Source organism: Callospermophilus lateralis, chromosome 5 (assembly GCF_048772815.1).
Source record: "Callospermophilus lateralis isolate mCalLat2 chromosome 5, mCalLat2.hap1, whole genome shotgun sequence".
NCBI classification, from domain to species: Eukaryota; Metazoa; Chordata; class Mammalia; order Rodentia; family Sciuridae; genus Callospermophilus; species Callospermophilus lateralis.
This window is the reverse complement of record NC_135309.1, coordinates 87,221,390-87,249,361: the sequence shown is the minus strand read 5'-3', so window position 1 is coordinate 87,249,361 and position 27,972 is coordinate 87,221,390. Positions and strand designations below refer to the sequence as shown.

The 27,972-nt window shown below is 38.8% G+C and overlaps 2 protein-coding genes and 1 pseudogene across 7 annotated transcripts in view; 2 read left to right on the top strand and 1 right to left on the bottom strand.

Moving 5' to 3' along the window:
* Chd1 (chromodomain helicase DNA binding protein 1) overlaps window positions 1–1,437 on the bottom strand; it is a 93,305-nt gene extending 91,868 nt beyond the window's left edge. For all 5 annotated transcript variants that reach the window (XM_076856977.1, XM_076856974.1, XM_076856976.1 and 2 more), the window contains exon 1: window positions 1,019–1,437. The gene's annotated coding sequence lies outside the window, so the exon portion shown is untranslated. The remainder of the gene's footprint in view (window positions 1–1,018) is intronic.
* Window positions 225–27,846, top strand: LOC143400461 (uncharacterized). Its single transcript, XM_076857680.1, has 4 exons — window positions 225–243; window positions 451–1,145; window positions 22,866–22,941; window positions 25,952–27,846. The coding sequence occupies exons 1-4, from the start codon at window positions 225–227 to the stop codon at window positions 26,011–26,013; spliced, it is 852 nt and encodes a 283-aa protein (XP_076713795.1). The 3' UTR covers window positions 26,014–27,846.
* On the top strand, window positions 1,627–22,842 carry LOC143399878 (cyclin-H pseudogene; annotated as a pseudogene). Its single transcript, XR_013091443.2, has 4 exons — window positions 1,627–1,739; window positions 8,962–9,197; window positions 19,175–19,263; window positions 19,582–22,842. The product of XR_013091443.2 is annotated as a cyclin-H pseudogene (transcript).
* Window positions 27,847–27,972: the final 126 nt, after the last annotated feature.

The window sequence follows — 27,972 nt, the reverse complement described above, 5'->3', positions numbered from 1 at the left end:
GACTTCAGGGTAGTCTACCCTCTTCTGCAAAAGCAGGTTATCTAAAAAGTAACTGTTCCACTCAACATTTATTCCTCAAATTAAATATAAATTCCAACTTTAGTCAAAAAGCTTTACTAACAAGTCTTAAAAATCTAAGTACTCTGCCTCTTTCCCTAAAGTCTTCGTTAAGAAAGTTCTCTCCTTTTCGTTCTTTCCCTTTCACCTTCCTTTCGTCCCTCAAAATGGCTTTCTCTGTGCACTGTAACTTCCTTTCCCCTCTCACTCCCTTCTCCGAGTAAGTCGTCTTTCTGAAACCCTTTTCAGAACCGTAAGTTTAAAGCTTAAAGCGCACGCAGCTCTCCGCTGTCTCTCGTGCGTCTCAACAATGACTCTTCTCTAAGTCGTTAAACCTCTACAATCCTCTACTTCTATCCTCTGTGTTTTAACAGTTGTTTTACTCCTACTAAGTTTCTGAAGCAGGACTCCAAGAGATTGGGAAACCATCCTCCTTGCCCGTCCAACTCAGTCTGGCTCCCCATCAGCCTCCCTTCCGGACGTCTCCCCTTTCTCCCGGGCCTCCATCCCGGCCCCAGAGTCTCTTCCCGCCTCAAACTTCCCGCAGAACCGCCCCGCGCCCTCCCAGGCTCGCCCGAGCCGCCGCCCCCTCCCCCTCCCCGCGGATCCCCACGTGCTGGGTGCCGGGGTTGCAGCAGGAGAGACGCACCGCCAAGCGCTCGCCACTCGCGGATCTCCCTTTACGACCCAACCGGCCCCCTGCCCAAGAAACCCGGGCCGGGCCGGGCCGGGCTGGCCGGCGCAAGGATGCGCTCTGCGGTGGCCGGCCTGCACTCGCCGCTCACACGCCCCCTGCGCGCCTGGCCCGCCCGCCAACGCCGCCACCGGCTCTCGCACAGCCGCCCTGGCCTTCTCCTGGCCACCGGGCCGACGCCTGGGCACCGCGCCGTCGCCGCCCTCCGCCCAGCGGGCTCCAGTCCTCCCAGCCACATCCTGACCCACCCGCCACCCCCTTTCTTACCGGCGGACGTGCGGGCTTGGCGGGGCGGAGGAAGCCGGCTAGCAGGCAGCCGGCTCCGATCGGCGGCCTCCCCCGCGCCCGGGCCCGCGATCTTGCCGCCGAGTCCTCGGGCTCCGGGCGTCTCGGGGTAAGCAAGAGTCCGGGAGGGATGGGGGAAGGGGAAAGACGCGGAGGGGAAGGGGAAACCCCGGCCCGCGGCAACAACGCGCGATTCCCTGCCGAGTGGATCCAACAATCAATTCATTATTGAAGCACCAAAGGCGAGGGCAGCAAGAGCGAGAAGTAACGAGTCGTCGTCTCAGCCGCCGTCGCGCGCGCGCTCCCGCTCCCGCCGCTTATCGGCCCCCGGCAGCCGCCATGACGCCGAGAGAGCGAGGGAGCGCAACCGTCTTCGTCGTAGCCACCGCCGCCACCGAGGTCGCCGTCGCCCCCGCCTCCCGCGCGACGTCAGCGCCTCTGCTCACTCCCCTTCCCCACAGGGCGCGAGACGGGCGGCCGCGCGCACGCTGAACCCTTTCTGCAGGCGCTTAGGCAGTAGGCGGGGCTACGTCGGGGAGTTGTGGGCGTTGAGAAAAAAGCGATTGGTGCTGGGGCGGGGCGGAGAGCGTGGCGCGCGCGCACTTGCGGGAACGCGCACGCTGGATGCGCGGAAGCCGCCGGACTCTGACCAAGGCTGTGGCCGGCAGGTCCTCGCTCGGTGCCCGCCCTCCGTGGCCGGGCGGTGAGTTCCGGGAAGTGGGAGCTACAGGCTCGCTCTGTGCGGGTGTGAGCGCTACCGTCACTCCTACGGTCGCGCAAGGACGTCGCGGCGGAGACACTGAGGAGGAACCAGGGAGAAACCGGGGTGGGACTCGGGGAGCCGCGAAAGCACCGCACTGGGAAAACCGGAGGGCCGCGTCGCGTGTAGTGTAGAGTCGCCCAGGCCTCGCCCCGCGCTCCCGCGGGCTCCTGGCCGGGTCTGAGCTTTGGTCCGCAGAGGCCGTGCGGGAGCTGCTGCGTCACACCAGGCAGCCTGGGAACCCAACTGTTGGGCAACTGTGGTCGCCTCCCGCAGCCTCCTACGCTTGGGCGACCTGCCGCTGAATATCCCTCGGGGGTTGATACCTTGCACGGGCGGGGCACCGGAGGAGGAGAGAAAATAGAGTTCTGGTTGTTGACATCCTGTGACGTTGCTTGATTCATTTGTGGGTGACCCATTCCTGGTTCAGAAAAGAACTTTTACAACCTTTCCCTTTTAGGTCCCTCCATAGGGGGCGGGTTGGAGGGTGTGGTGCCGAATCGCAACAAAAAAAGCTACTCGAGGGACATTGGTAACTGTCTCAGTTTAACATGCTGCAATTTAGTTGACAGTTTCGTTCATAACTGTATCTGCAAGCCTCAGTTACAACCTTGTCAGTGTGTTGGAAACACTATCTTTTCAAGCATGGTGATACCCCATTTCGCTGTTTTTGAAAGCATTTTTGTATGATCAAAATTAGTTTACACTTATCCGTTTTTAGGTGTGCAAATTTGTCTTGAATTCCTTAAGGTTAACGATCATTTTTGAAACTTTCATTTAGGAGATACTTGCTTAAATGGTTTGGTCTCTCTCCAACGAGCTTAAAATGAAATTCAAGGGTCTATTCACTTTGGGAAGTGGGGAGAGGTATACATGACCTATTCAAAAAACATGCCTGTCTTCAGTCATTAAATAGTGAAACAAAATAGAACATTACCGTCGTTTGTGTGCTCTACCTCCTTTTTTTCCTTTTTGCTAGATATTAAGTAGCTTTGGGCTGGGAGTGTGGCTTGGTGGTAGAGTGCTTGCTTAGCATGTGCAAGTCCCAGGATTCAATCCCCAGAACCACACACACACACACAAACACAAACACAAACACACATAGCTTTAATGCTGGGTTCAGAGGAATAGTGAGATCATACAAATCTGCATTTCTGAAGCCCCTTTAGTATTGTGAACTAAGTACTAATTTTTAACATTAAGCTTTGTATTAATAATTAGCCTTAAGGATACAAATTTTGCCCTTTTTTTTTTCTTCTTGATTACTAGAATGATAACAAAAATCAAAGCTCCAGACAAACTAACCTTGACAAAGAATAATCAGAGGTATGGTTCAGATAACGAAGTCCTCATGTATAACTAAAGCACATTTTGTCATTGTATTACAAAAAGAATCAGTGTATAGTCTATTTTACATGTTTTTTGAAAGCATGTCAAACCTTTTTTGACTGCTTACTCTGCCTCTGATGAGCTAGTTTACCTATAAGAGCTCTAGCAACCTCTTGCAGAAACAATCTTGCTAAATTTATAATAAAATATTAAACAATGGAGATTTGTATTTTGAGTAAAACCATACTTTATTGCTCTGCAGAATTTTAGAATGTGGAGAAACACAGTAAGCGGAAAACTGCAATAATCTTGGCCATACTATTTTTTTAAAAGGCAGTAGATATTGCAAACATTTTGGATGATATGTTATCTGGAAATTAAATTCTCAGTTTCAATTTGAATAAACTATCAGTATTAAAAAATAATGATCAAACATTGATAATTTCAACATGTTATTAAATAGTAAAAATCCCAGAAAATTATCAACTCTTGGAGCATTTTTTGTTGTTGTTGCTGATTTTGGTTTTTTACTATTTAATTTCTCCTTTGGAAATTTTTATGTTCCTTGGGAGAATTACAGAATCTAAGATAGCATTTTGTGGATCCTTAATTCTCATATACTATTAATAGGGCTAATTACCAATAGGTGTCCTTAAATGGTGTTAGAGTAAGAACAACTTCTCAAAAATTGTGAAATATGTAACATAACGGTAACCCTTGTTCTGATTTTTTGAATGCCAAGATAGAATTTAAATCCCATAATTATATTCATGCCATTTATGGAAGGTGTATGTCTGAATAGCCATTAAAACATCTGATATTAAAATGGTCCCTGAATAAAGATGGTTCAGTTGACTATATTTTAGCTTATGATGGTGAAAAAGTGGTACACTTGCAGTAGAACTACTTCAAGTTTTGAATTTTAATCTTTAATCTGGATTAAGGATATGCAGTAAATACTTTTTTTTTTTTTTTTTTTTTTAATACTGGGGATTTAACCCTGGGGTGCTTAACCACTGAGCTACATTTGCAGTCCTTTTAGTTTTTATTTTGAGATAGCGTTTCACCAAGTTGCTGAGGCTGGCCACAAACTTGTAATGCTTCTCTTGGTAGCTGGGATTACAGGTATGCATCACTGTGTCCATTGTAAACTAACATATACTTCTTAGCAGTAGCAGTGAGCTGCAGCTCTCAGTAGGACATGTGATTGCAAAGATAAATAGCATTCTGTGTCACTAAGCTATGGTGTTCAGTAGGTTAGATGTAGTAAATGCACATGTGTTTTAATTTAGGATATTTTTAATTTATGATAGTTTTATTGGCATGTAACCCCATTTTAAGTTGAGGGGTGTCTATTTAAGTTGAGGAGCCTAAAATCTTAACCTGTCACAAAGTCCTCTGAATTGAACTCATGAAATTTTATGTCATCAATAGTGAAAATTTACTGCACAATTTCTATGTTGTGAATCAGAAAATTATAAGAAAATAATTATGGGTTCCAGTATTGGGCAGGGGGAAGAGTCAGTCATCTAGCAAGTTGCTTGTTTTGTTCTGTTGTTTTTTGTTGTTGTTGTTGTTGTTTTTTTGTTTTTGTTTTTTGGGTTTTTTTTGTTTTGTGTGTGTGTGTGTGTGTGTGTGTGTATGTTTTTTTTCCCCTGTTGAGTGCTCAACAATTCCATTCCTCCTCTTCTGATATGTAGAATTTCTAGGTCCTAGGGTAGCTTTTGGGGGGAAAAAAAAAAAAAAACTCAAGATTGTTTTGGTATCCAACAGCTGCTCATTCATCCTATGTATAGCTACTTTATTTGAGGATTTTATTTTACTTTTTAATTTTTAAAGAGATGGGATCTTGCTTTATTAGAGATTAGCCTTAAACTCCTGGACTCAAGTTATCATCTTGTCCTTATCTTCCTGAGTAGTTGGGACCACAGGTTCATGTGCCTCCTTCTCACTCTTGGCTGATAAATTTTCAAATCACAATAAAATTTCAAATGGAAGGTTCTTCGAGATGAAACCAAGAGCAAGTCTGTATAAAATCTGATAGACTGGGTGAGTACAAAAATTTTTACTTCTGCTTGCGAAATTGGGTACACAGAAAATAAGAAAAAAATGTTTAAATGATTGTTCTCTAAATATCAAACTGTACTTTTAGCTGTTATCACTCCCGTTCACCTTTTTTTATACTGCAGTCTAAATACTGTCCATTTTATCTCATAAATGTTGTGTTTATCCTTTGCTCTTAATCCTTGCCCCACTGTGTTTTAGTTTAGGCCCTTATTTTCTCTACATCTTTCCTTTCAACTCCCCCTTAGGTTCTCTTCAAATTTGAAGGTCTTATAAAATCACTCTCCTACTTATATATAAATAAACATACATATATCTGAACAGATGCATCTGAATATCTATATGTACATAAAATTTTAATATTTAGCCTTTCACAGTCTGACCTCATCATTGCCTCATCATTTCTAGGTGACACTTGACACTCTAAACACACGTCTCTGGGTCATTGAAAAGATATCTGTCATCATAAGTGGATATAATAACCCATCTATCTTTTGGATTAGTCTTTTGTACATTTAAGGAAATGGTCAAGAAGTGTAGAGTACCCTAACAAAATTGTACTGACACTCCATAAGACTTGTCAGGCAAGACTTGTCAGCTCTCTGACCTCCTTTTTAGGATATGGAGTTGAGCATTCTGTCAGTGTGGCATATCATTATATGTAATACAGCATTTGTTTCCATACTACAGTGAGATCCTTGAGCAGAGAGACTTTGTGTCCCCAGTGCATTATATTGACATTCATTCATAAATATTAAGAATTTATTACACATCAGACATTGTGCTAGGAGTTGGGGGATTATAATAGAACAAAAACAGACATTTTCAGAGTTAAAGTCTAGTATAGGAAGCAATCGCACTGCAAAATCATAACTGAGAAAAATAGTATGAAGAGACATGTATTGCTGTGAATCCATAGTAAAAAATACTAGTCAGGAAAGTCTTGCCTAAGGAAATGACATGATCTGAGAACTGAAGAATTAAACAAAGAAGAGAACTGAAATTCTGAGTTAAAGAAAAAATGACATAAATTCTGGGGCCAGAAAAATCATGTCATTCACTTCCCAGTTTGCCAAGAATAGGTGATATTGCTAGTAACAAGGCACATGCCTATAATCTACTACAAAAACTACTCAGGAGAGTGAGGCAAAAGGATTGCAAGTTAGAAGCCAGCCAAGGCAACTTCATGAGAGACCCTGTCTCAAAAACCAAAAAGAAAAAAAGCAATAAAGCACCCCTGGGTTCAATCCCCAGTACCACCAAAGGGAAAAACAAAAAGAACAGTCCTTATTCACATAAGAGATGTCCTGTAAATGACTTTAAGAAGTGTTTGAGCAGCAAATTACATGGTTACCCTGTCTATGAGGGAATATACGAAGCATGGTAGTGCTGGTACAAACAGCAACAAATGAGATGTATCTACTAGAGGCTAGACCAGTCAGGACCTAAAGGCTAGGTAAAGAAGTACATTCTTCAAGACTATGAAAAACCACTGAAGGATTTTAAACCAGGCCATGACTTGATGGGATTGGCGAATTGCAGAATTTACTCAACCTGTAAACCTCAAAAGAAAATAGAGGTGTATCACAGTAGGTAGAATAGTCTAAATTAGGAGATAAAAGAAGTTAGAATGACATGTTGTTGGACCAGGGTAATACAATGGAGGTAGAGTGAAGTAGATTTGATAGAAAAATAGACTAAGACTTGTTAGGATTGAACTTTGTGTTGGAGGAAATGAAAAGTTGTACATTTGTAGCTGAATGATGATATTCTCTTAAAAATGTATTTGGAGAAGGGTAAGTGGGACAATCATTTGGTTTATAAGTTTCTTGTGTGAGGGTTTTATGTAGAAATGCAGATCTGAGACGTGGGATCTAGATTGAAAATAAAAGCTGTTAAGTTTGTAGGGGAAATTAAAATCTTGAGTATACATGAGTTAGATTTTGGATACAGGTTGGGGATGTGCAGTGAAGAAGTTCAATTCCATTTGGGCTAGGTAGAAGAAGAAAAGCCATATAAGAAGCAGTATTCAAAAGGATATTATGAAGCTAGGCAGAGTAGCACATGCCTATAATCCCAGTGGTTAGGGATACTGAGGCAGGAGGATCATGAGTTCAAAGCCAGCCTTAGTAACTTAGCAAGGCCCTAGGCAACTTGGTGAGACCCCATCTCTAAATACAAATGTAAAAATGAAATGAAAGGGGTAGAGATGGTGCTCAGTGGTTAACTGCAGCTGGGTTCAATCCCTGGTATCAAAAAAAAAAAAAAAAAAGTGTGGGGTGGGGATAGTATTGTGTTCCTGAAAAGACAATAAGTACTTCAGAGTAGTAGTAGACAGTGCCAAATGACATTGAGAAGTCATGTGAGATAAGTAAAAAATAGCCACTGGATTTGACAACATGATGGTCATAAGTGACAGCAAGAACTATTTTGTTGGAGTAAAAAGGCAAGAAGCCCAATTTGAATGGAATGTGATAAATGATGAAAGAATGGAATTCATATGGAGCTCTCTTAGGTTTCGTTTGATTTATGTTTCAAATGGAGGTAATATTTAATATTGTATTATGTTAACTGATGTTCATATAGACTGGGAAACAATAATTATAAAATTGTTACCTGTTAGTGTTTTCCAAAAGTACTGCTTCTAAGAAAACACCCTGAGTTAATGTGCGACAACAAGCTATCACCTATGATAGGACATAAGGCCGACTTTCAGAACTAACACTGACCCCAATTAAATGGAAGGAGTAACAATAAAATTATAGACATTGAAGTTAAAAACCCAGCACTTTTACTTTAAGACCGGTAAAACTTGCCTGGATGTTTTACGTTTTACTGGATGTTTAAAACCAAAACTTGGAAACAAAAGAAAGTAAAAGAGCTAAAGAAAAAAATGGCCCATATTTTGGCCCTTGCCCTTTAAGATTAGCCAAAATTCAGGGATTGACAGGACTTCTCTAAGGACCCTGCAACTCCAGTAAGTCACCTGGCCTCCCAGGAAAGGAGTCAAGGAATGCACATTTTACAAAGAGGATTACTGAAGAGTGAAATGCCTCTGATGGTTCCAAGGGAAGCCAAATGTGGTCAGCAAGACCCTGACCCATTCTGGCAGATGGCACATATAGTAGGAAAAAACTAAAGGAGCCAAAAGGCTTCTCATAAGTTCCCAAAAGTAATCCCTAAGGAATCTCAGCTGACTATTAACAGTAGATAGGTACAAGGTGAATGTTTTACCAACTTAGTCTTAAACACCCAGTAGGAGAGTATAACCAAAACATAGTCATACATGGACATTTTAAAGAAAAGACAATGGTTCTTTTAATGTAACTTGAGATATACATTTGTGTCAGTCCCCCCCAAAATAATTAAAAGTGGGAGGCTGTAAATAAAGGGTTTGGGGGCTGAGGATGTGGCTCATTTGCAGCTGAATGATGACATTCTCTTAAAAATTTGTATGCTTGCCTATTGTAAAAATGTACTTGCCTAGCATGTGTGATGCACGAAGCTGTTTTACAGAATAAATGGCAGTTCACAATTCAAGGAGACACCTTTGCCATTATAGAAACTAAATGTTGTGGATATGTCTAACAAATTTTACTAACGTTTCTAAAGCCTTGAAATTACCTCCACTCACAAATCAATGGCATGTCAGATCATACCTTCAGTTCTAATAAGTTACAGTCTTTGAGGTCTGGCTGTAGTAATGATTTTGTTTTTGTGCTAATTGTTTACATAAACTAATGCTTTGATGTCTCATTTATTGTTGTCCTAGCATGATTCCTGCCCCATATACACCTCATTCAGTTACCTGCCAACTACTACCATAGACCTCTGGGCTGCCCTGATGCATGAGATGCCCACAGAATCCATGAAGTTTCAGAAGGTCATAAAAATACAACCTGCCATGGAAATTCCATCTGACTTCTACACGGGCTCAGTAGATAGACCTCTGTAGAGGGACTCTGACTGCTATTCCCCTCTGTGCACCCTCCAGCCAGCTTAAAGAAGGTAGAGTGGTCATCACCCACTAATAGTAGTTAAGGTAGCTCATCAGAGGTGGAAATGAGGCAGGAGAAAGAATTAAAATGGACAGGCAGGAGACTTGGGGGCTCCTTCAAGGTCAGACCTCTGTGTAGTGTTGCTGAGAAACTATGGATACAAGCCTGACCTCATCAAGGTCAGGCCAACTCCTATGTAAGCACAGAAAGAGTTTTAAAAAAAAAAAAAAAAACTGATAGTGAAACTGCCTGATACCCAGACCCCCTGCCAAAAAGGCACAGTAGCCTGACTAGAACAAAGAATAAATGAAGAGCTTGTGCCTTACCCAGGATTGGGTAGGGGAATAGTGCCCTTATAGATCTATATATATCCCTAGACAATACCCCTAGCAGCCACTCCTGCTATCCCTCTCTTGGGACCCCTACCCCTAGCCCTTTGGGAGCACTACTTTCTTTCTGTTATTCTAATAAATTCTGTTACTTTTCTCTAAAAAAGGAAAGAAAAGAAAAAAATGGAATTGGTCTAGATCTCTCTCAAGACCCTTTAATGGGAGGAGGGAAGAGGATTTTTTTAATTGTTTGATTTTTGAGAGATTTGATGATTTTTATCTGCTTTGATGAAAGACATGGTGTTTCAAAGACAATGGGAAATATTATTTTGAGAGTGGTTTAATATATGAGAAAAGAGTTGGGTATAAAAATTAGCTGGAAGGATTGGTACACATTAATCATTCAGAAAAGTAAACATTAGTTAAGTCCAATTAGAAAAATGCCTTTTCTATTTTTTTAATCAGGAACTGAACAATAACATTGTTCATAGTTGTGGGCTCTGGGTAGTCACTTCATTGACTTAATTTGAGATTTTCTGAGAGCCTGCTAGTACACCGTTTATATGCCTCCTTCTCTACTAATGCTTGAAAATTCCATTGGTATAAATCTATTTTAAAGCATATATTCCTAGGAAGAGTAACATGTTTAAAAGTGCCAAAATTTAGAATTACCTGAGAAGATGTACAATAAAATGCTGAAGCTGAACCTCAAGAGATCCTATTCCATTTTTTTTTTTTTGAGTTGGAGCCTTGGCATATGCATTCTTTAAAAGCTCCCCAAGGTGATTCTGATGTACATTATTGTTGAAAAAGTTGCCATCATCCTATCAACCCTGCATTGACTCATATAATATTTTATTTAGCAGTGTGAAGAGGCCAGTGCATTTATAAAGCAGTGGTACTTAGTGGCAGTTGGAGGGGGAGTTTGTCCCACATGGAACGTTTAGCAAAATCTGGAAACATTAGTTTCCTTGAGTTTGAGGAAGTTGGTATTACTTATTTGCTGGAGATCCTACCAATGCACCAGGCAACTCCCTCCTGACCTCAACAAAGAATCATCTGATCCAAAATGATGGTAGTGTCCCTGTTGAGATGTTTTCCTGTGAAAAATGGAAAGCCAGATTGTATTTTTAGTGAACTCTTAATGGGAGGGGAGCTTGTTTGATAAGGGTACTAATGAATATGAATCTATGCTACCTCACAACCTTGTTATCAGTGCTTATATCTGGCAACAAAAAATTTCAAAATGCATTGTGCAGAACTAAGAAATGTAAATAGCATAATAGGCTGGTTATAATGTTATTTTCCTTGTCAAAAATTTATAGTGCAACTAAAAATCTTATTGCTGTAAATTTGTTGCAATGACTTGGGAAATTAATAGGCAGTAGCCATTGTATTGCAGCTGAATGTAATGCCAACCTTATAATTCAACAATTTCACTTGTAAGTATATACCCATTGAAATGAATGCTTATGTCTACTAAAAGTCTTGTATAATAATATTTAGCAGTTTGATTCATTATAGCCCCAAACTGGAACAAAGCGAAGACTTTGATATACACATAAAATATATATGGGGATTATATGTGTGTGTGTGTGTGTGTGTGTGTGTGTGTATATATATATACACATACATATATATTATGTACACACACACACACACACACAGAATACTACCCACCAATTAAGAAGAAGCTGCTATGTGAATAACATGGGTGTATCTCACAGTCATTGTGTTGAGTGATATAGACACAAAAGAATTCACATCCCTGGTTCAATCCCCAATACACCACCCCCCAAAAATGGCAGATGCACTGGTGTGCTCCTGTAATCCTAGGGACTTGGAAGGCTGAAGCAGAAAAGGATTGCAAATTGAAGGCCAGCTGCAGCAATTTTGTGAGGCCCTCAGCAACTTAGCATGACCCTGTCTCAAAAGAGATGGGAATGTAGCTGAGAGAGAGAGCACCCCTGGGTGCAATCTCTGGTACAAAAGAAATAAAAATTTACATTGCACAATTCCATTTGTATTAAATTCAAGAATAGGCAAAAATAATTTGTGATGATAGAAGTCATGATAATAGTTCTCTGTGGTTGGTATGAACTTATTAGGGACACAGGGAGCCTTTTGAAGAAATAAAAATTTTCTGTTATATTGGTCTTGGTGGTTTGTACATTGGTGTCTATTATGAAAAAATACATCAATGTCAGGCGCAATGGCATACACCTGTAATTCCAGTGACTAGGAGGCTAAGGCAAGAAGATTTCAACTTTAAGACTGATCTGGAAAACTGTCTCAAAATTTAAATGACTGGGGTGTTGCTCAGTGGTATAGACCTTCTGGGTTCAATCTTTACTATGCACATACACTTGTGGTGGACACACACACATAAAAATCATCAAGCTGACTATTTAAACTTGGTAAACTTTATTGTAGATTTGTTTCACCCTGATCCTTAAAGGTGAGAATGAAACAGGAAAGCCAATTTTTAACCTCTTGAGGTCTTTTATCAAATAATTGGTTAAATACAGGGTCAGCTACCTGATATTGCTCAAAAAACAAACAACTAAATGCATTTTGTTAAAAATACATACGGGGGGACAGGGTTGTGGCTCAGTGGCACAGCACTTGCCTAGCATGTGTGAGGCAGTGGATTCGATTTCCGGCACCACATAAAAATAAAAACAAATAAAATGAAGGTTTAAAAAAAGTGCATATTGAATTTAGAGTTTTGAATCACAGGTTCATCCATAATTAGTTATATGAATACATTCAGTAAGTCACTTATGTGCCTACTTTTTGTGACCATAGAAGAAAAGTTTAGTGATTTAAGAGAAATATAGAAAACTCTGTTCTTTGTTTGGCCTTGATTCATGGTATACCACCACTGAGAAATGCCCACACATGTGCAGGGGTGACCTCAGCAGCTAGTAATTAGATATAGATATAGATATGTATTAGGTGACCTAACACCTCTGACTTTAGCCAGATAGACAACTGAACCCTAACTGGAACAATCAGATTTTCATGAGAATTTAAATTTTGAATTGAAAGAAGTTTGTCAGGCTACTTATCATTTGAACTAAAAAGATGTAAAGTTAGGCCAGGGCTGCCTAACTTTTGGTAGCAAGCATCATGTGGAAAATCAGGAGTTTTTTGAAGGACAAGAATAATTTCACATTGCTTACTGTGTCACTCGGGGTTGTAAATGTTAATAACTCTAAAATTGATAGTTATCCCTACTTTACAGGTAAAGTAGATGCAGAAGCTGAATAAACTTGGGATGTAGCTCAGTAATAGAGCACTTGCTTAGCATGTACAAGGTCCTGGGTTCAATTTGTAGTACATGCCCCCAACCTAGGCAGGTTTGACTCCTGAGCCCATGCTTTCATGAAGACGTGCTGACATATCAGACCCAGTTCTATTAGTTGCATAAGTTTGTAATGACTTTCCAATTCCTTATCCTAATTCCTTGGGTCTGCTCACTCATCATTTATCCTTATGAAATTTCATGTTTTTGCTTAACTTAAGCCATCTTGAGTGGATTTCAACCAATTCCAACTGAGAGAGTCCTGTCCCAGTTTGACTCTGAGTCTGGTTACAAATACGAACCAGAGAGAAATTAAAACTGGCAAAAATCAAGGTGAGTTAGTGGGTAACATTGACTTCCCACTATAAGATGAGAACTTAGTTTACATTATGTATATTTGAATCTTTTATCTAGGCTATCTCCAATAATGTTTTGAAACCCAGATAATACAGTCACTGAGTAGAACATTAGGGAACTTGATAACCAAGAATTTAAAATGTCAAGTGTATGTATGGATTTCTGTATATGGAGTTTTGAAAAGTACATTGGAAAGGGGGGAATTTTAAATAAGGTTTCCAGATGAAATAAGAATGGAGCAAATTTGAAAATTCGCTCCAAATTTGATCAGTTTGAATTATTGGATACTATTTCTGCCTATAGCTCAGGGCTATAGAGAATTTAAGACGGGGCTAAGTAATCGCTCAAGGGGCATGTTGAATTGCAACATAACTTTTTGCCACGTTGTTTCTAACATGGAAATTTTTACACAAAATGCCAGAAAGTGAAATCTTAACAACAGGAACAGTACTCTCAAGAAAGAGCAAAAGATAGTAAAGAATTCCAATTCTTCAGTTCTCTGAAATATTTTCTATTGCCTATTCCTTTCCATGCATCACAGAAATATGATGATACCTTATATGTTATCTATCAATAGCCACTAGGACTGGAATGCACTGTGTGTACAAAGATATTACTAAAGGACAAGCTTCCACAATCAAATTTATGCTTTTGTTTGCTTTGAAGCTAAAATAGAGAACAATGTAGAGGAAGACTAATAGCTGTTGCTAAGAAATAGAAGTCCAGAAAAATTGACAACTTACGGAAAAACCTCACCCATAAAGTTCTTCAGCTTTAGCTAAATATAAAAGTTATCTCCCTAAGAAAAAATTGGCAAGTCATCCTCTAGGATAGTGCAGTTGCATGCTAAAAACCTCAAAGTCTGCAATAGACCCAGACCACAGACAATCTCAACTCTTCAGAAACTTCCCATTGTCCAATACAAAGGAATCTTCACCAAACGGAAGGAAAGAAACTTAGTGTCCCTTCTCAGGATTGGCCCTGAATACTATAAAAGGGAATCCAAATCAAATGTAGCAAGAATTGCTAGTAATTAGTGGAAAGTGGTTCAATTAATTCATGTCTTTTAAAATTTCAGTGGCCTATTACATACTATCCCATTCCTGCTAGACACATAATATGCTCTAGTTCACCTATTTAAATCACACATTGCAGTTATGTATTTTACTATGTTCTGAATGTTCTGTATATGCCTGTTCACAGGCCAGGAAGTAGGAAAACAATGTTAAGAGGTACAAGGATTTTTCTCACTTGGAGTTTACATTTTAGTTTGAAGGATAGGGAGAACAGAGACAGATGAATAAGGAAATATGATTACAATGTGGGATGGGTTTAGTAAAAGGGTAATATCAGAGAGAATAAAAATAAACATTCAAATGGAAAGAATAGTAGGGCAATCAGTGAAGTCTTCTTTGAGCTGTTTCTTGAATGGTGAGATAGAACCTACTGGAAGAAGAAACAGTGCAGAAAGGAGAATGGGTGAAAAGACCCTTATTAGTAGGGGGCTTCTCATGTATAAAGAACTGATATATCTGGAGAATAGCAAGTGAGAAGTAGAGTTGGTTATTGGTTGAGTGAACACTCACCTGTTTATTGTTACTTTCAACTTTTATTTTGGTATGTTTTTATGAATTTTGTATTAATACTATTTTGCAGTAAGAAGGCACATTTGGTGAGAGAATCCTGTTTTGTTTTTTTAACTCAGGGGCACCAGACCACTGAACCATATCCCTGGCCCCTAGCTCTATTTTGTATTTTATTTAGAGACAGGGTCTCACTGATTTGCTTAGTGCCTCACTTTTGCTGAAGCTTGCTTTGAACCCACGATCCTTCTGCCTCAGCCTCCTGAGCCTCCTGAGTTACCAGGGTTACAGGCATGCATCACTGCGCCTAACTCTGTATTTCTTTTTGTCTCAGGTTCTCTGTAGATCTTAATTTTTAAAATTAAAACCTGAAATTTGTATTTGGGTATTTAATAGATATGATTAGGCATGAATGCTTTATTTTTTAAAAAAATTTTAAATCAATTTGATTTTATGATTTCTTAATATTTGTTCTCATGGGTCACTTGTTTTCTTTCCCTCTTACTAGATAATGCTACTTTTATTAGAGATATATAAGTAAAACTTGTGTAAAACTATTGTTTTGTATATGTCAGTAACCATACTTCCAGAGGATATGGGAGGTGAATCTACGTGATTCATGATATATCAAAAATTATTAGACAAGGAAGACACTTTTGAAGGGAAGCTAGTATATGCAATTACCTTTGTGCAAGTTTGAGGACATACAGGTCTTCGTAGATAAATTAATATCTGATTATAAATGATAATATATACATTCATAAAATAAGCTTGTTATACATTTTGAAAACTGTTCAAACATCTTTTTAAAAATCTACCTTTAAGCCAGGCCTGGTGGTGCAACCCTGTAATCCCAGAGACTTAAAAGGCTAAGGCAGAAGGATTAAAAGCTGAAGGCCAACCTGGGCAATTTAGTGAGACCCTGTCTCGAAGACAAAGAAGAACTGGGGATATAGCTTAGTGGCAGAATACCCCTAGTTTCATACCCTAGTACTAAAAACAAAAACAAAATAACAACAATGTAACAAAAGCCTATCTTTATAGAATAAAGTGTACAATCTGGTAGACCTGCTATGAGAAAGAACATGGTAATAGTATCCTGCCTGATTTTCACACTTCCATGTTTGCCCTGTCTCTAACCAACTACTCTCTTCATAGAAACTAAAGAGGCTTTTTACAAATACAAAACAGATTATATTGCTTCACTGCTTAACACTCTTTCAGAAAAATTCAACCTCCTTTCCATTGAATCTCACAAGGGCCTGCATGATCTCACTTTAGTCTGTCTCTCCAAAGTCCTCTCCCCTATCAGTCTCCCCTGCTCATTATGTTCCAGCCAATTGGAACTTCCTTTTCTTCCTTTCTGTCCTTAATCCTGCTGAATTCTTTTCCTTTCCCAGACTTCCTTATGATTCTTTCAATGCCTGGAATGCTTCTCTCAGATCTTCCCATGTGGGGCTCTTGTGACAAGACCCCTTCAGGTCTGGGATCAGGTATCACTTCCTTAGATGGCCTTCATCCTTCACTTTTTCTAGTTACTCTGTTTATTTCCTTCTTATTAATGACGATGATTTACAATTACCTCACTTTGTTGTTTACTTGTTTGTTGTCATTTCCCTTACTTGTAGGTAAGCTCCCTGATAAACTGATATGATAACACATCTGAAAAAGCTAAAGATATGTCTGGGCATGATGGAGCATGCCTATAATCCCAGCAACTCAGAAGACTGAGGCAGGAGGATTTCAAGTTTGAGGCCAAGCCTCCACAACTAATTGAGGCCCTAAGCAACTTAGCAAGATCCTGTCTCAAAATAAAAAAAATAAAAAGGGTTGGGGATGTAGCTCAGTGATAGAGTGTCCCTGAGTTTAATCCCCAGTACCTCCCCCCAAAAAAGTTAAAGATATGTTAAAAATAAATCATCATTTTTTAAAAGAAGCAATTAATATTACAAGTGAAGCATAAAATTTACAGACAGAACATAAAGTCACTGTGCCTTATGAATCTCATATAGACATAACTATCAGAGTGGTAAGAATGGAAATAGCATGAGTACAACATGCCTACAGTGGAAGGGGGCATTATTGATCCTGTATCATCCCTTCTCCCATACCATAGTGATCATATAGTTCCTCTTTAGAGATCAGCCTGATTAACCTAAATTAATCAGGTAATCCCAATCTCCCTATCAGTCTAATAAATTTATGACATTTCCTATGCCATAGCAGGGGTTAAGGAATGGGCATATGACCCAGTTTGGAGTACAACAAAACAACAACAACAACAAATGAGAGGCTTGTTTAGGAATTCAGAAAAAGAAATTTATTTGAATGTGAAAGATCAGACAATGGATCCTTTTTCCCTCTCTGGCATTGAGTGTGACATTGTGAAACCAAGAACAGTCACACTTCTTTTGCCCCCACAAGATAAGCAATCTAAGCATGAAGAAATGACACAGAGGAAAAGAGAAGTGAGGGAACCATAGAGAAATACAACCAGAGCTTCTGGATAAAACTGTCTATAAGCTTCTCATAAACTGCTTTTAATTGTGCAGTTTTTATTTCTTAAGCCAGGTGGGATTTGGATTACTTGAAGGTGAGACAGCCTAATAAAAATCCTACCATCTCTTAACTAAAAGTCAAGCAATAAGATCCAAAATATGTAAATGAAGAAATAGTTGTCAATATATGGCACTAAGAAATATGGAACTTTCTAGCAAAAGAAACAACTTTAAATAGCTGATAACCATGTGTTTCTAAGAACTAGAGATGGAAAGACGAGAGATGAGACATAGGCTGTATTTTTAACTGGAAATTTTAATTATTTTTATTTTTAAATCTGATGAAATTTAGGATTTTAATTGAGTTCCTTTTTAAAATTGTGTTTTAAATTACTAAAAATGGAGGACATTTATAAATATATTGTATTTGGTGTTTGAGAGGTAGAAAGTGATCCTAGAGAAGTAGGGAACATAAAGTCCACAAAAGGAAAAGCATTGTTAATAAGAATTCTGAAGTTGTTTTGTTTTTAAGTGCCTAATGGCTAGTTTTTTTATTTTTAAAATATTTTTCTTCAATATTTAGTGTATCCTATGCTACAAAAACACTGAAAAAGTAGCAACCAATCAAAAAACTGAATGCTTGTGAAAATAGATTTCTTAAAATGGACATATTTATACATGATATATTATTGTAACCCATTCCTGAATGGTAAGAATGTGGGTTTTTCTTTTCTTAAATTGATAATATTTTCCCCAAATAATATTTTTTTAAAAAATTTTTTACATGTAGATGGAAACAATACCTTTTATTTATTTTTTTAAATAATTTTTTTAGAGAGAAAAATTTTTTTTAATATTTATTTTTTAGTTTTTGGCGGACACAACATCTTTGTTGTATGTGGTGCTGAGGATCGAACCCGGACTGCACACATGCCAGGAGAGCGCGCTACGGCTTGAGCCACATCCCCAGCCCACAATAACTTTTATTGATTGATTGATTGATTGATCTTTATGTGGTACTGAGGACCGAACCCAGTGCCTCACACATGGTAGGCAAACACTCTACCACTGAGCCACGCCCACAGCCCCTTCCCCAAGTAAATTTATAACCCCATGTTCTACTTGTGAAATACTTCACCGTTTCTATGTGTAAGCAAACGTAGTATTCACCAATAAATTTTCAGAGCACTCTTACAATCATTCTGCATAAAATTCCAGATATTTTATCCTTAACTCCTCTTACTTCTAATACACTTTGCATCTTTTCTCATTCAGATTTCCAATTGTATCTAATATTTTAGTGAAGTGTTTCCACAACCATTTTTTTATTTGTTCTTTTTAGTTATACATGACAGCAGAATGTATTTTGACATATTATGCATACATGGGGTATAACTCCCCATTATTGTGATTATAAAAGATGTGGAGTTACACTGATCATGTAGTCATATATGAACATAGGAAATTAATGTCCAATTCATTCTACTGTCTTTCTTATTCCCATCCCCACACCCTTCCCTTCATTCTCCATTCTCTAATCTAAAGTACCTCTATTATTCCTACCCCCACCCTTTGTTTTGGGGGATTGGCTTATTTCACTTAGCATGATAGACTGCACTTCCATCTATTTACCAACAAATGCCATAATTTCATTTCTCTTCATGGCTGAGTAATATTCCAATGTATGTATGAGTATATATCACATATTCTTTTTCCATTCATCTGTTGAAGGGCACCTAGGCTGGTTCCATAGCTTAGCTCTTGTGAATTGAGCTTCTGTAAACATTGGTGTGGCCACATCACTGTAGTATGCTAATTTTAAGTCCTTTGGGTGTATACCAAAGAGTGGGACAACTGGGTCAAATGGTGGTTCCTTTCCAAGTTTTCTGAGGATACTCCATACTTCTTTCCAGAGCAATTGCACCAATTTGCAGTCCCACCACAAAGTATGCTGTAGGGAGCAGTGACATGGATCAAGGTTTTTGATTGCCTCATGGTTATGGTGCGTAGCTTGTGCTGGGAACCCCTGTGCAAAAGTATAGGTTAAGATTGCCCAGTTGCTTCTGTATCCTGGTGGAGTAACATCTCCTGTAATCTTTTGGGGGGCGGGGGCACCAGGGATTAAACTCAGGGGCATTCCATCATTGAGCCACATTCTCAGCCCTATTTTGTATTTTATTTGGAGACAGGATCTCACTGAGTTGCTTAGCACCTGATAAATTGCTGAGGCTGGCTTTGAATTATGATTCACCTGCCTCAGCCTCCTGCTGGGTTTACAGGTGTGTGTCACCATGCCTGACTTTTTTTTTTTTTGTCCAAGCTTTCTGGTCCTGGACCTGGATGCTCTGATATACCACAACAGCAGCCAAGAGAGATGTTGGGCTTTTGCCACTGAGGAGCAGCTGGCCCATCTGCAGGCCAACACTGATCACAAATTCAAATGCAAAGTGGTGGCAAAGGGGAAGTTTTTCCAAATGATCCAGTCTTTCTTGAGCCTCATGAAGAAAGGACACTCTGCAAATACTATGAAAAAGATTACTAGAATTCTGTTCAGTGTTTAAGCCAGCAATGCCATGGTCTGTTGTGGGTACAGCTTGCATGTATTTCAAGCGTTCAAGTTTTATCAATAACTGTAATGGAATATCACCCATGGATAATATTGCTTACTTGTTCATTTTGGGCTTGTAAAGTAGATGAATTCAATGTGTCTAGTCCTCAGTTTGTTGGAAACCTTCTAGAGAATCCTCTTGGACAGGAGAAGGCACTGGAACAGATTTTGGAATAGGAGCTACTCCTTATAAAACAGCTTAATTTTCATCTTATTGTCCACAATCATTATAGACGGTTTGAGTGCTTCCTCATTAATATAAAGACCCACTATCCCATGTTGGAGAATCCAGAGATTTTGAGGAAAACAGCTGATGACTTTCTTAGTAAAATTGCACTGACTGATGCTTATCTTTTATACATACCTTCTCAAATTGCCTTGACTGTCATATTATCTAGTGCTTCCATGAGATAATTGCTAAGGGATTGCTACGAAAAGGTATTTATCAGAGGGTCTAATGCTGAGAGAATAGAACTTGCTTGTCACAGTTACCATATAATGAAAATCATGAGAAACTTAGTGAAAAAGTATCAATCACCCAGATCCGAAGAAGTTGCCATTCTAAAACAGAAATTAGAACTATGTCATTCTGCAGAGTTTGCACTTAATGTAATTACAAAGAAGAGGAAAGGCTATGACGATGATAATTAGGTATCAAAGAAACCCAAACATGAGGAAGAAGAGTGGACTGATGATGACCTGGTAGATTCTAACTATTTGAAGTCAGTATGTCAGTGCTAACTAATTAGCAGAAGTAGAAAGCATATCTGGCACTTTATTCAAAAGTATAATTTGAAAAAAATCAAAATATATTAAACTTTGTTACTATAATAAAAAAGAAAGAAAGATTGCCCAGTTGCTATAGTGACACCCTGCCCTGGAAACTGTGCAAAGACTCAGAGTTATCAGTCTTAACCTTGAAACTCAGACACTAGCTCCCAAGGATAGGGGATTCTGAGCTTAGCAAGATAACCATAATACTTGTCAATGCTGTGACCTTTAAGCCTGTCTGCTTTGCAAAAACTTTTTGACAAATAACCTTTTGATGATAAAACCTATACAATAAACATGCAGAGCCAGTTCTGGGTCACATTCTCAACCAGAGATCGGATTCCCACCTGATTCAACTTTCTCTCTTAATGTTTGTGTGCTTTTCTTAATCCCCTATCACCTCTTGCCAGTTTCTGAATTAATGGTTGCTACAGGTCATGGCAGTATGTCACATAATATTTTATACAGGAAAAATAGTTGCAGCTGGGCAAAGTATTACACACCCGTGACCCCAACCATTCCAGAGGTTGAGGCAGGAGTATCACAATTTCAAAGCCTCAAAACCAGCCTCAGAAATTCAGTAAGGCCCCAAGCACCTTAAGGAGACCCTGTCTCAAAATAAAAAGGACAGTGGATGTGACTCAGTGGCAAAGCACTTCTGTATTCAATTCCCAGTAACGAAGAAGAAGAAAAAAAGTTGGAAACATGATGAATAATTTTTTTCACCTCACAAAAATAAAATGTCCATTTGAGAGGAAAGTAATGCCTGAAATACAGCCTGCATCCAGTCAAAATGTAGTTTTGAATTTGCTGCCAGAAATAAGAGGCATCCTTCATAATTCATACAAATGTTCTATTATGTTTCAGTAGTGATCAAGGTTGAAGGCAAAAATTAAAAAGCAATAGAAGAGCACACAGAATATAATCAATTTCAACTTAGACTATTGAAGTACCCACTGAGTGTTAGGCACTGAGATCACAGAGATGAGGAATTTACTGGACTCATAATGAGTAGGGAAACTCAGCTAGTTTGCACAAGACTACTTCAGTTTGCCTGTTTTTTCATTATCCTGTCTCATAGCATCCCCTTTCACTGTCACATATCTCTGAGTTCGGATGATAAATTATATACTTGATGATAAATTATATATATATAAACCTGGAATGGTGACACACACCTATAATCCCAGGAACTCTTGAGGCTGAGGCAGAAGGATCACAATTTCAAGGCCAGCCTCAGCAATTTATCAATACCCTAAGCAATTTAGTGAGATCCAGTGTCAAAATACAAATAAATAAATAAATAAATGGTTGGCTCAGTGATTAAGGACCTCTGGGTTCAATCCCTGGTACCAAAAAACAAAAATAAAAAATTATGTACTTTATATAATTGGAAATGCTGTATACTTTTATGACTGGCAATACAATAGGTTTTTTTTTTTTTCAAAAGCAGCATGCAACAAACATGTGAGCAATACATTGTGCTACTACTTTGCAATGGTTACTAGAAGATAAGAATTTTTCAGCTTCATTATAGTCTATGGGACCACTATAGTGTATGCAGTTTGTCACTTACAGAAAAGTCATTATTCAGTGTGTGGCCATATTGTACATACACACATATATACGTGGAACTGCCTTGAATTTGTGCTTCAGCTAGGGCATTCTGCCTCAGAATATTCTCCCATGTCACTTCTGTAAAAATTCTAATAACTGAGTTGGTCACATTCTGCCAGGAAATATCAAGTGTGATGAGGTCCTCATTGACAATGGGACAATTCTGATCTAACCCCCAAATTCCCTCTAACTTAGTTCATTTGTATTTGTGTTATAATATGAAATTATTTTAGTCTTGTCTCTTGTTCCTTTCACAGAGGTAATACCTTTGGAATTTTATGAGTGTTAGGAGTGCCTTATTATTCATAATGAATCCCAGTATTAGGTTGTTTTTCGTTACTATAATAAAATACTTAAGCAGGCTAGTTTGTAAAGAAAAAAGCTCATAGTTAGCTCATAGTTCTGGAGATTCAAGGGCCCACATCTAGTTATGGCCTTCTTGTCTTGTAGGAAGAATCTTGAGGCAACATAGGGCAAAAAACAGGGAGTTAGCCTATATGTCCCCCCACCCTCTATTTCTCTGGTAGCAGGAATTGAACCCAGGGATGTTTTATTGCTGAGTTATAGCCCTAATCCTTTAAAATTTATTTATTTTATATTTTTTTCAGTTTTCAGTGGATACAACATCTTTATTTTATTTTTATGTGATGCTGAGGATCGAACCCAGTGCCCCATGCATCCCAGGTGAGCGCATTACCGCTTGAGCCCTGTCCCCAGCCCCTTTAAAATTTATTTTTTTATTTTGACATAGGGGCTCACTAAGTTGTTTGGGGGCTTTGCTAAATTGCTGAAGCTGGCTTTGAACTTGCGATCCTCCAGCCTCAAACTTCAGGGATAATGGAATTACAGGCATGTACCACCATGCCCCACTGGAGGTTAGTATTTCAACATGATTTTAGCAGAGATACAAGCATTCAAATCATAGCACCATCTTACTGTCTGCATTCTCAGACCACTTCTTATACCAGCTATCACTTTGGATGTTCCAGTAGTAGAAGATGACATTAAGTTAGGAGTATAAGAAGTCCATCGAAAAACCGGTAAAAGGGAAAAAACTACTAATTAGGGAGGGAAAAGCTGGGTACCATTGCCACACCTGTAATTGAAGGTACTTGGAAGGCTGAGGCAGAAGAATTACAAGTTTAATGTTGGAGATGTAGCTCAGTAATAAAGCATGCCTGGGCTCAATTTCCAGTAATGGAAAAACAAATTAGGAAGGAAAACATCAGATTCTACTGCAGATCTGAAAAAATTTTAGCCAACCCAATGTGGAACTGGGAAAAACGTTTGCCTCTTAGGGTAATCCTACATTAGACAGAAATGACTATGCCCTACCACCACTGCCATGCTCAGTCATTGGCTGAGGGCTGGCAAGGAAGAGATGGCCCCAACAGAAATGCTAGAATAGATCTTGAAAATGATGCATGTTGAGGTAGTTAGCTTAATGGTATTCAGTGCAGCTGAATGGCAAATTTTATCAAAAGGGGATATAAAAGTGTATACATTCATGGCTGCTCCACTGATCTAGCCTGAGAAGGCTCACAGGTTACCTGCAACTAGTAATAAAAGAACTAGACTGTGGTGGGCAGGGGGAGATTAGAGGTGTAGTTTGGTGGTAGACTGCTTGCCTAACGTGCACAAAGCCCTGTGTTTTAAATGTTAGGCTGAAACAAGGCAGGTGAGTTGAAAGCTGATGAGGAAGCAATTAGAACACTAGGTCTTCCCAAATGCTGGTCACTAGGCAAAGGCCAACTATCAACTGAGATTTTGTTGGTACAGTCACAACCATTCATTTACATATTGTCTATGGCTCTTTTTATTTTTATTTTTTTAAACTACAATACAGAGTTGATTAAATTTGAAAATATTTACTCCCTGGTCTCTTAGATTAAAGTCAGCTGAGTCCTGATATATGCTTTTGAGATTATTTACACTTTCTTGTTAAGGTTATTTATATCTATTGTATCTCCATGGTAGAAGAACTATATAATGATCCACTGCTATTTATCTCCTCCCAACTCTACATTCAGGGGAAGCATGTTACTAGCTTGAACTTTTTCATTGTAGAAGTTTTTTTTTTTTTTTTTTTTTTTTTTCCTACTGAAATGAGCAAATAGTACAATCTGGGTCTTTTCCTTTTTGGGAAGCTGGTTGTTAAGCATTTACTAGTAGTGTTTTTCCCTGCATGGTAAGAATTAGAGATCGAATTATGTACCCTCCCCAATTATATATGTTGAAGTCCTAACATCTAACATCTAGTATCTCAGTGAGAATGTATGTGGAATAAGGGCCTCTCAGGACGTAATTAGGTTTAAATAAAATCTTTAAGTTGGGCTCTAACACAGCATGACCGGGAGTCTTCTTTAGAAGAGGAAATTTAGACACAAATACAGACAGAAGACCACATGACATCACAAAGAGAAAACAGCAATTGATAAGCCAAGGACAGAGGCCTAAGAAGAAACCAACCTTAATGACACCTTGATCTTAGACTACAAGCCTCCAAAACTGTGAGAAACAAAATTTCTGCTTACTAAGCCATACAGTCTATGGTATTTTGTTACAGCAGCCTTAGCAGACAGATATAGTAAGTAACCTGAGAAAGTCAAAGTCCCTGCAGAAGTAAATTTGTCAAAATGACCCTAGGAGCTTTGATCTATGTCAATCTGCATCCCACTCTTTACCCCAATTGTGTTCTGGTAGCACTTAATTGGGGAATCTCATCTTTAAAAGCTTGCTTTTGGGACTCCTTGAAGACCAGTTCCCTCAGGAAATGTTAGAACCAGGGGTTAGAACCAGGGGTGTATAAAGACAATACAACTTTTCTTCCTCTCACTTTTCTGTATCTGGCTCCCTCACTACTCATTCTTAAGGTGAAGTGAGGTTAATAAGCAGAATATATAGGTAATGACAGTCTAAGAGAACATCCCAAGAGTGATAGGGATTCCATCAATCAGCCATCTGAGTGACACACGAAGTTCCCTTTTGTTTAGGAAAACTTTTTATTTAGATGGTCCTTCAGAGGAGGAGGCAAGTAACATGAATGCATAACTCCCTGGGTAGTTTTAACCTTGGTTATAAAAGTTCTGTGTGTCTTTTTTTTTTTTTTTTTTTTTTAAGATAATAGCATGGGTGGAGATGAGGAAGAAGTGGGAAGCTCACTTTATTTTTTAATTATTTTTTATTTTTTTAAATTTCAATATTTATTTTTCAGTTTTCGGCGGACACAACATCTTTGTTTGTATGTGGTGCTAAGGATCGAACCCGGGCCCGCACGCATGCCAGGCGAGCGCGCTACCACTTGAGCCACATCCCCAGCGTTCTGTGTGTTTTGATAGGACATTTTAAGAGGGAAAGACAAACCAATCAGGAAAGTTAACAGTGCAAGACCTAAAGAGAATAGATTTTGTTGGTACACAGTCACAATCATTCATTTACAGAATATAGTCAATGCGTTTTCATGCTGCTGTGGTATGAATGTGTCCCCTCAAAACTCACACGTTGAAATAAAAGTGCCAAGTTGATAGTAATAAGAGCTGAGTCCTTTAGGAGGTGATTAAGTTAGGAGGGCTGAATCTTCTTGGGTGGAATCAGGGTACTTATAAAAGGGCACAAAGAAGTGGGTTTGCTCTCTGCCAGCCTTTCACCATGTAAAGTACACAGCCCTCATACTTTTTTTTCTCTGCCTTCATAGGACATAGCAAGAAGTTTGAGATGCAGAGGTTCTTCCATTCAGCCACCCAAACATCACTGTAGAAGCTCTGTAGGCTTCTCCAAGAATACTGGACCCGGAGGAAGAAAATTTGGGAATGGCATAGGAGCAAGCACTTGATCAGAATACAAAGCTTTGCTCCAAATTTGTGACTTTGAGCTGTTGACTAACTCTCTCTGGCTTTTGGTTTCCTGATCTATAAAGTGGAGATGAAAGATTTAGATGATCCCTCTGGTATCTTCTGGCTCTAAAATTCTGTGATCTCAGGTTCTACATGGTGATAAAGCATTCCGTATCTGTCCAACCATGCCAGTGATTTAATCTACGTTTATAAGCAAGCCAGGATGTGACAAAAATGATACAATTATTGACTAAGCATTTTACATTGTCTTTGACCCTGAAAGCATATTCCATTTTCAAACTGACTACATTATTCTCTAGTCAGAAACCAAGAATTATGCCATTATTGCCTAGTTTATCTGGCATAAATAAGAAATATTCATGTTATTTGAAAACTCTTGATTTCTAGTCCAGAAATACAAAATTGATCAGAAATCTGGTACATCTGCTGACTAGTAGTTGTTTCTTGTGATGATGCTGAAATCCACTGAATTATATACTTTAAAAGAATGAATTTCATGGTATGTGAGTTATATTTCAATTTTTGAAAGTTGCCAAATAAATGAATGAATCACTCCACTAGTTGAATTTTTGGTTGCAGAAGTAAGGGAATTTATGTTGAAATTTTAAAATTCTAATTTCTGATGCTCAGAATAAAACAACAGTGATAATAGAAACTGACCATCAAAATAAAATATAAACAAAGATAATATAAATCAAACATCTGTTAGTCCACTTATTGTTATGAAATGCTAAAGATGCCTGGTGAACAGAAGACATGGAAGCATATACCTATAATCCAAGCTACTAAGGGAGGCAGGAGGATTTCAGTTTAAGGGCAGCCTGGGGAATTTAGTGAGACCCTGTCTCAAAATAAAATAAATATGACTGGGATGATAGTTTGCCTAGCATGCATTAGGCACTGGGCTCATTCCCCAGTATACTGCGCCCCACCCCCCGACACACATACCTAAGAAAAAAGAAAGAAAAGGTAATTTGTGCCCATCTTGGTGGGGCACATTGTAATCCCAGTGGCTCAGGAGGCTGAGGCAGGAAGATTGTGAGTTTAAAGCCAGCAAGGCACTAAGCAACTCAGTGAGACCCTGTATCTAAATAAAACACAAAATAGGGCTGGGGATGTGGCTCAGTGGTTGAGTGCCCCTGAGTTCAATCCCCAATAATCAAAAAGAAAAGGTATTTGGCATACATTATTTTTCTTTTTTGGTACTTGGGATTGAATCCAGGGTGCTTCACCACTGAGATATATCTCAGCCCGTTTTTTTTGGCACAAAGTCTCTCACTAATTTGCTTAGGGCTTTACTAAATTGCTGAGGCAAGCCTTTTGTTTTAGCCTCCTGAATTGCTGGGATTACAGGTGCAGACCACTGGGCCCAGCTACATTTTAAGATTTTGACAAGTATGTTTTTTGATAGAATTTTTCTTGCTAATTTTCAGAGGCAAAATCATGATGAGATCAACTCAGCTTCTAAATCTCTATGAGTATTTTTAAATGTTTCTAAGCTTTGTTAGTATTTTACTTACATTTAATGATATTCATTCATTGTGCCCAATATATTGTATATTATTTCTGTGGGTCAATTTCTTAATGCATCGAGAGCCATGGGCTTTCTCATTAACTGTAAAATGTGTAATGTTTGATCAAACTTACATGAATGTAGTATTTTAATATTCTTCCTTTCTGAGTAAATTAATATATGTTTAAGGGGGTAATCTTATAAATTAGTTTAAAATAAAAACCTTAGCATTTTGTCTATTTCTTATCTTCAAATATAATTAACAGGAGAGGGCAGTCATAGACTACTTTTACAAATTCTATGGCTTACATATATTTCAGAGAAATCCTATAATTCTGCTTTAAAAAA

Excerpts from the sequence above, each read along its gene's own strand:
- LOC143400461 (XM_076857680.1), top strand. Across the intron at positions 1,146-22,865 it reads CGGGCTCCGGGCGTCTCGGG|TTTTCAGTGGATACAACATC; the intron begins GTAAGCAAGAGT and ends TATTTTTTTCAG. Across the intron at positions 22,942-25,951 it reads CAGTGCCCCATGCATCCCAG|GACATAGCAAGAAGTTTGAG; the intron begins GTGAGCGCATTA and ends CTGCCTTCATAG.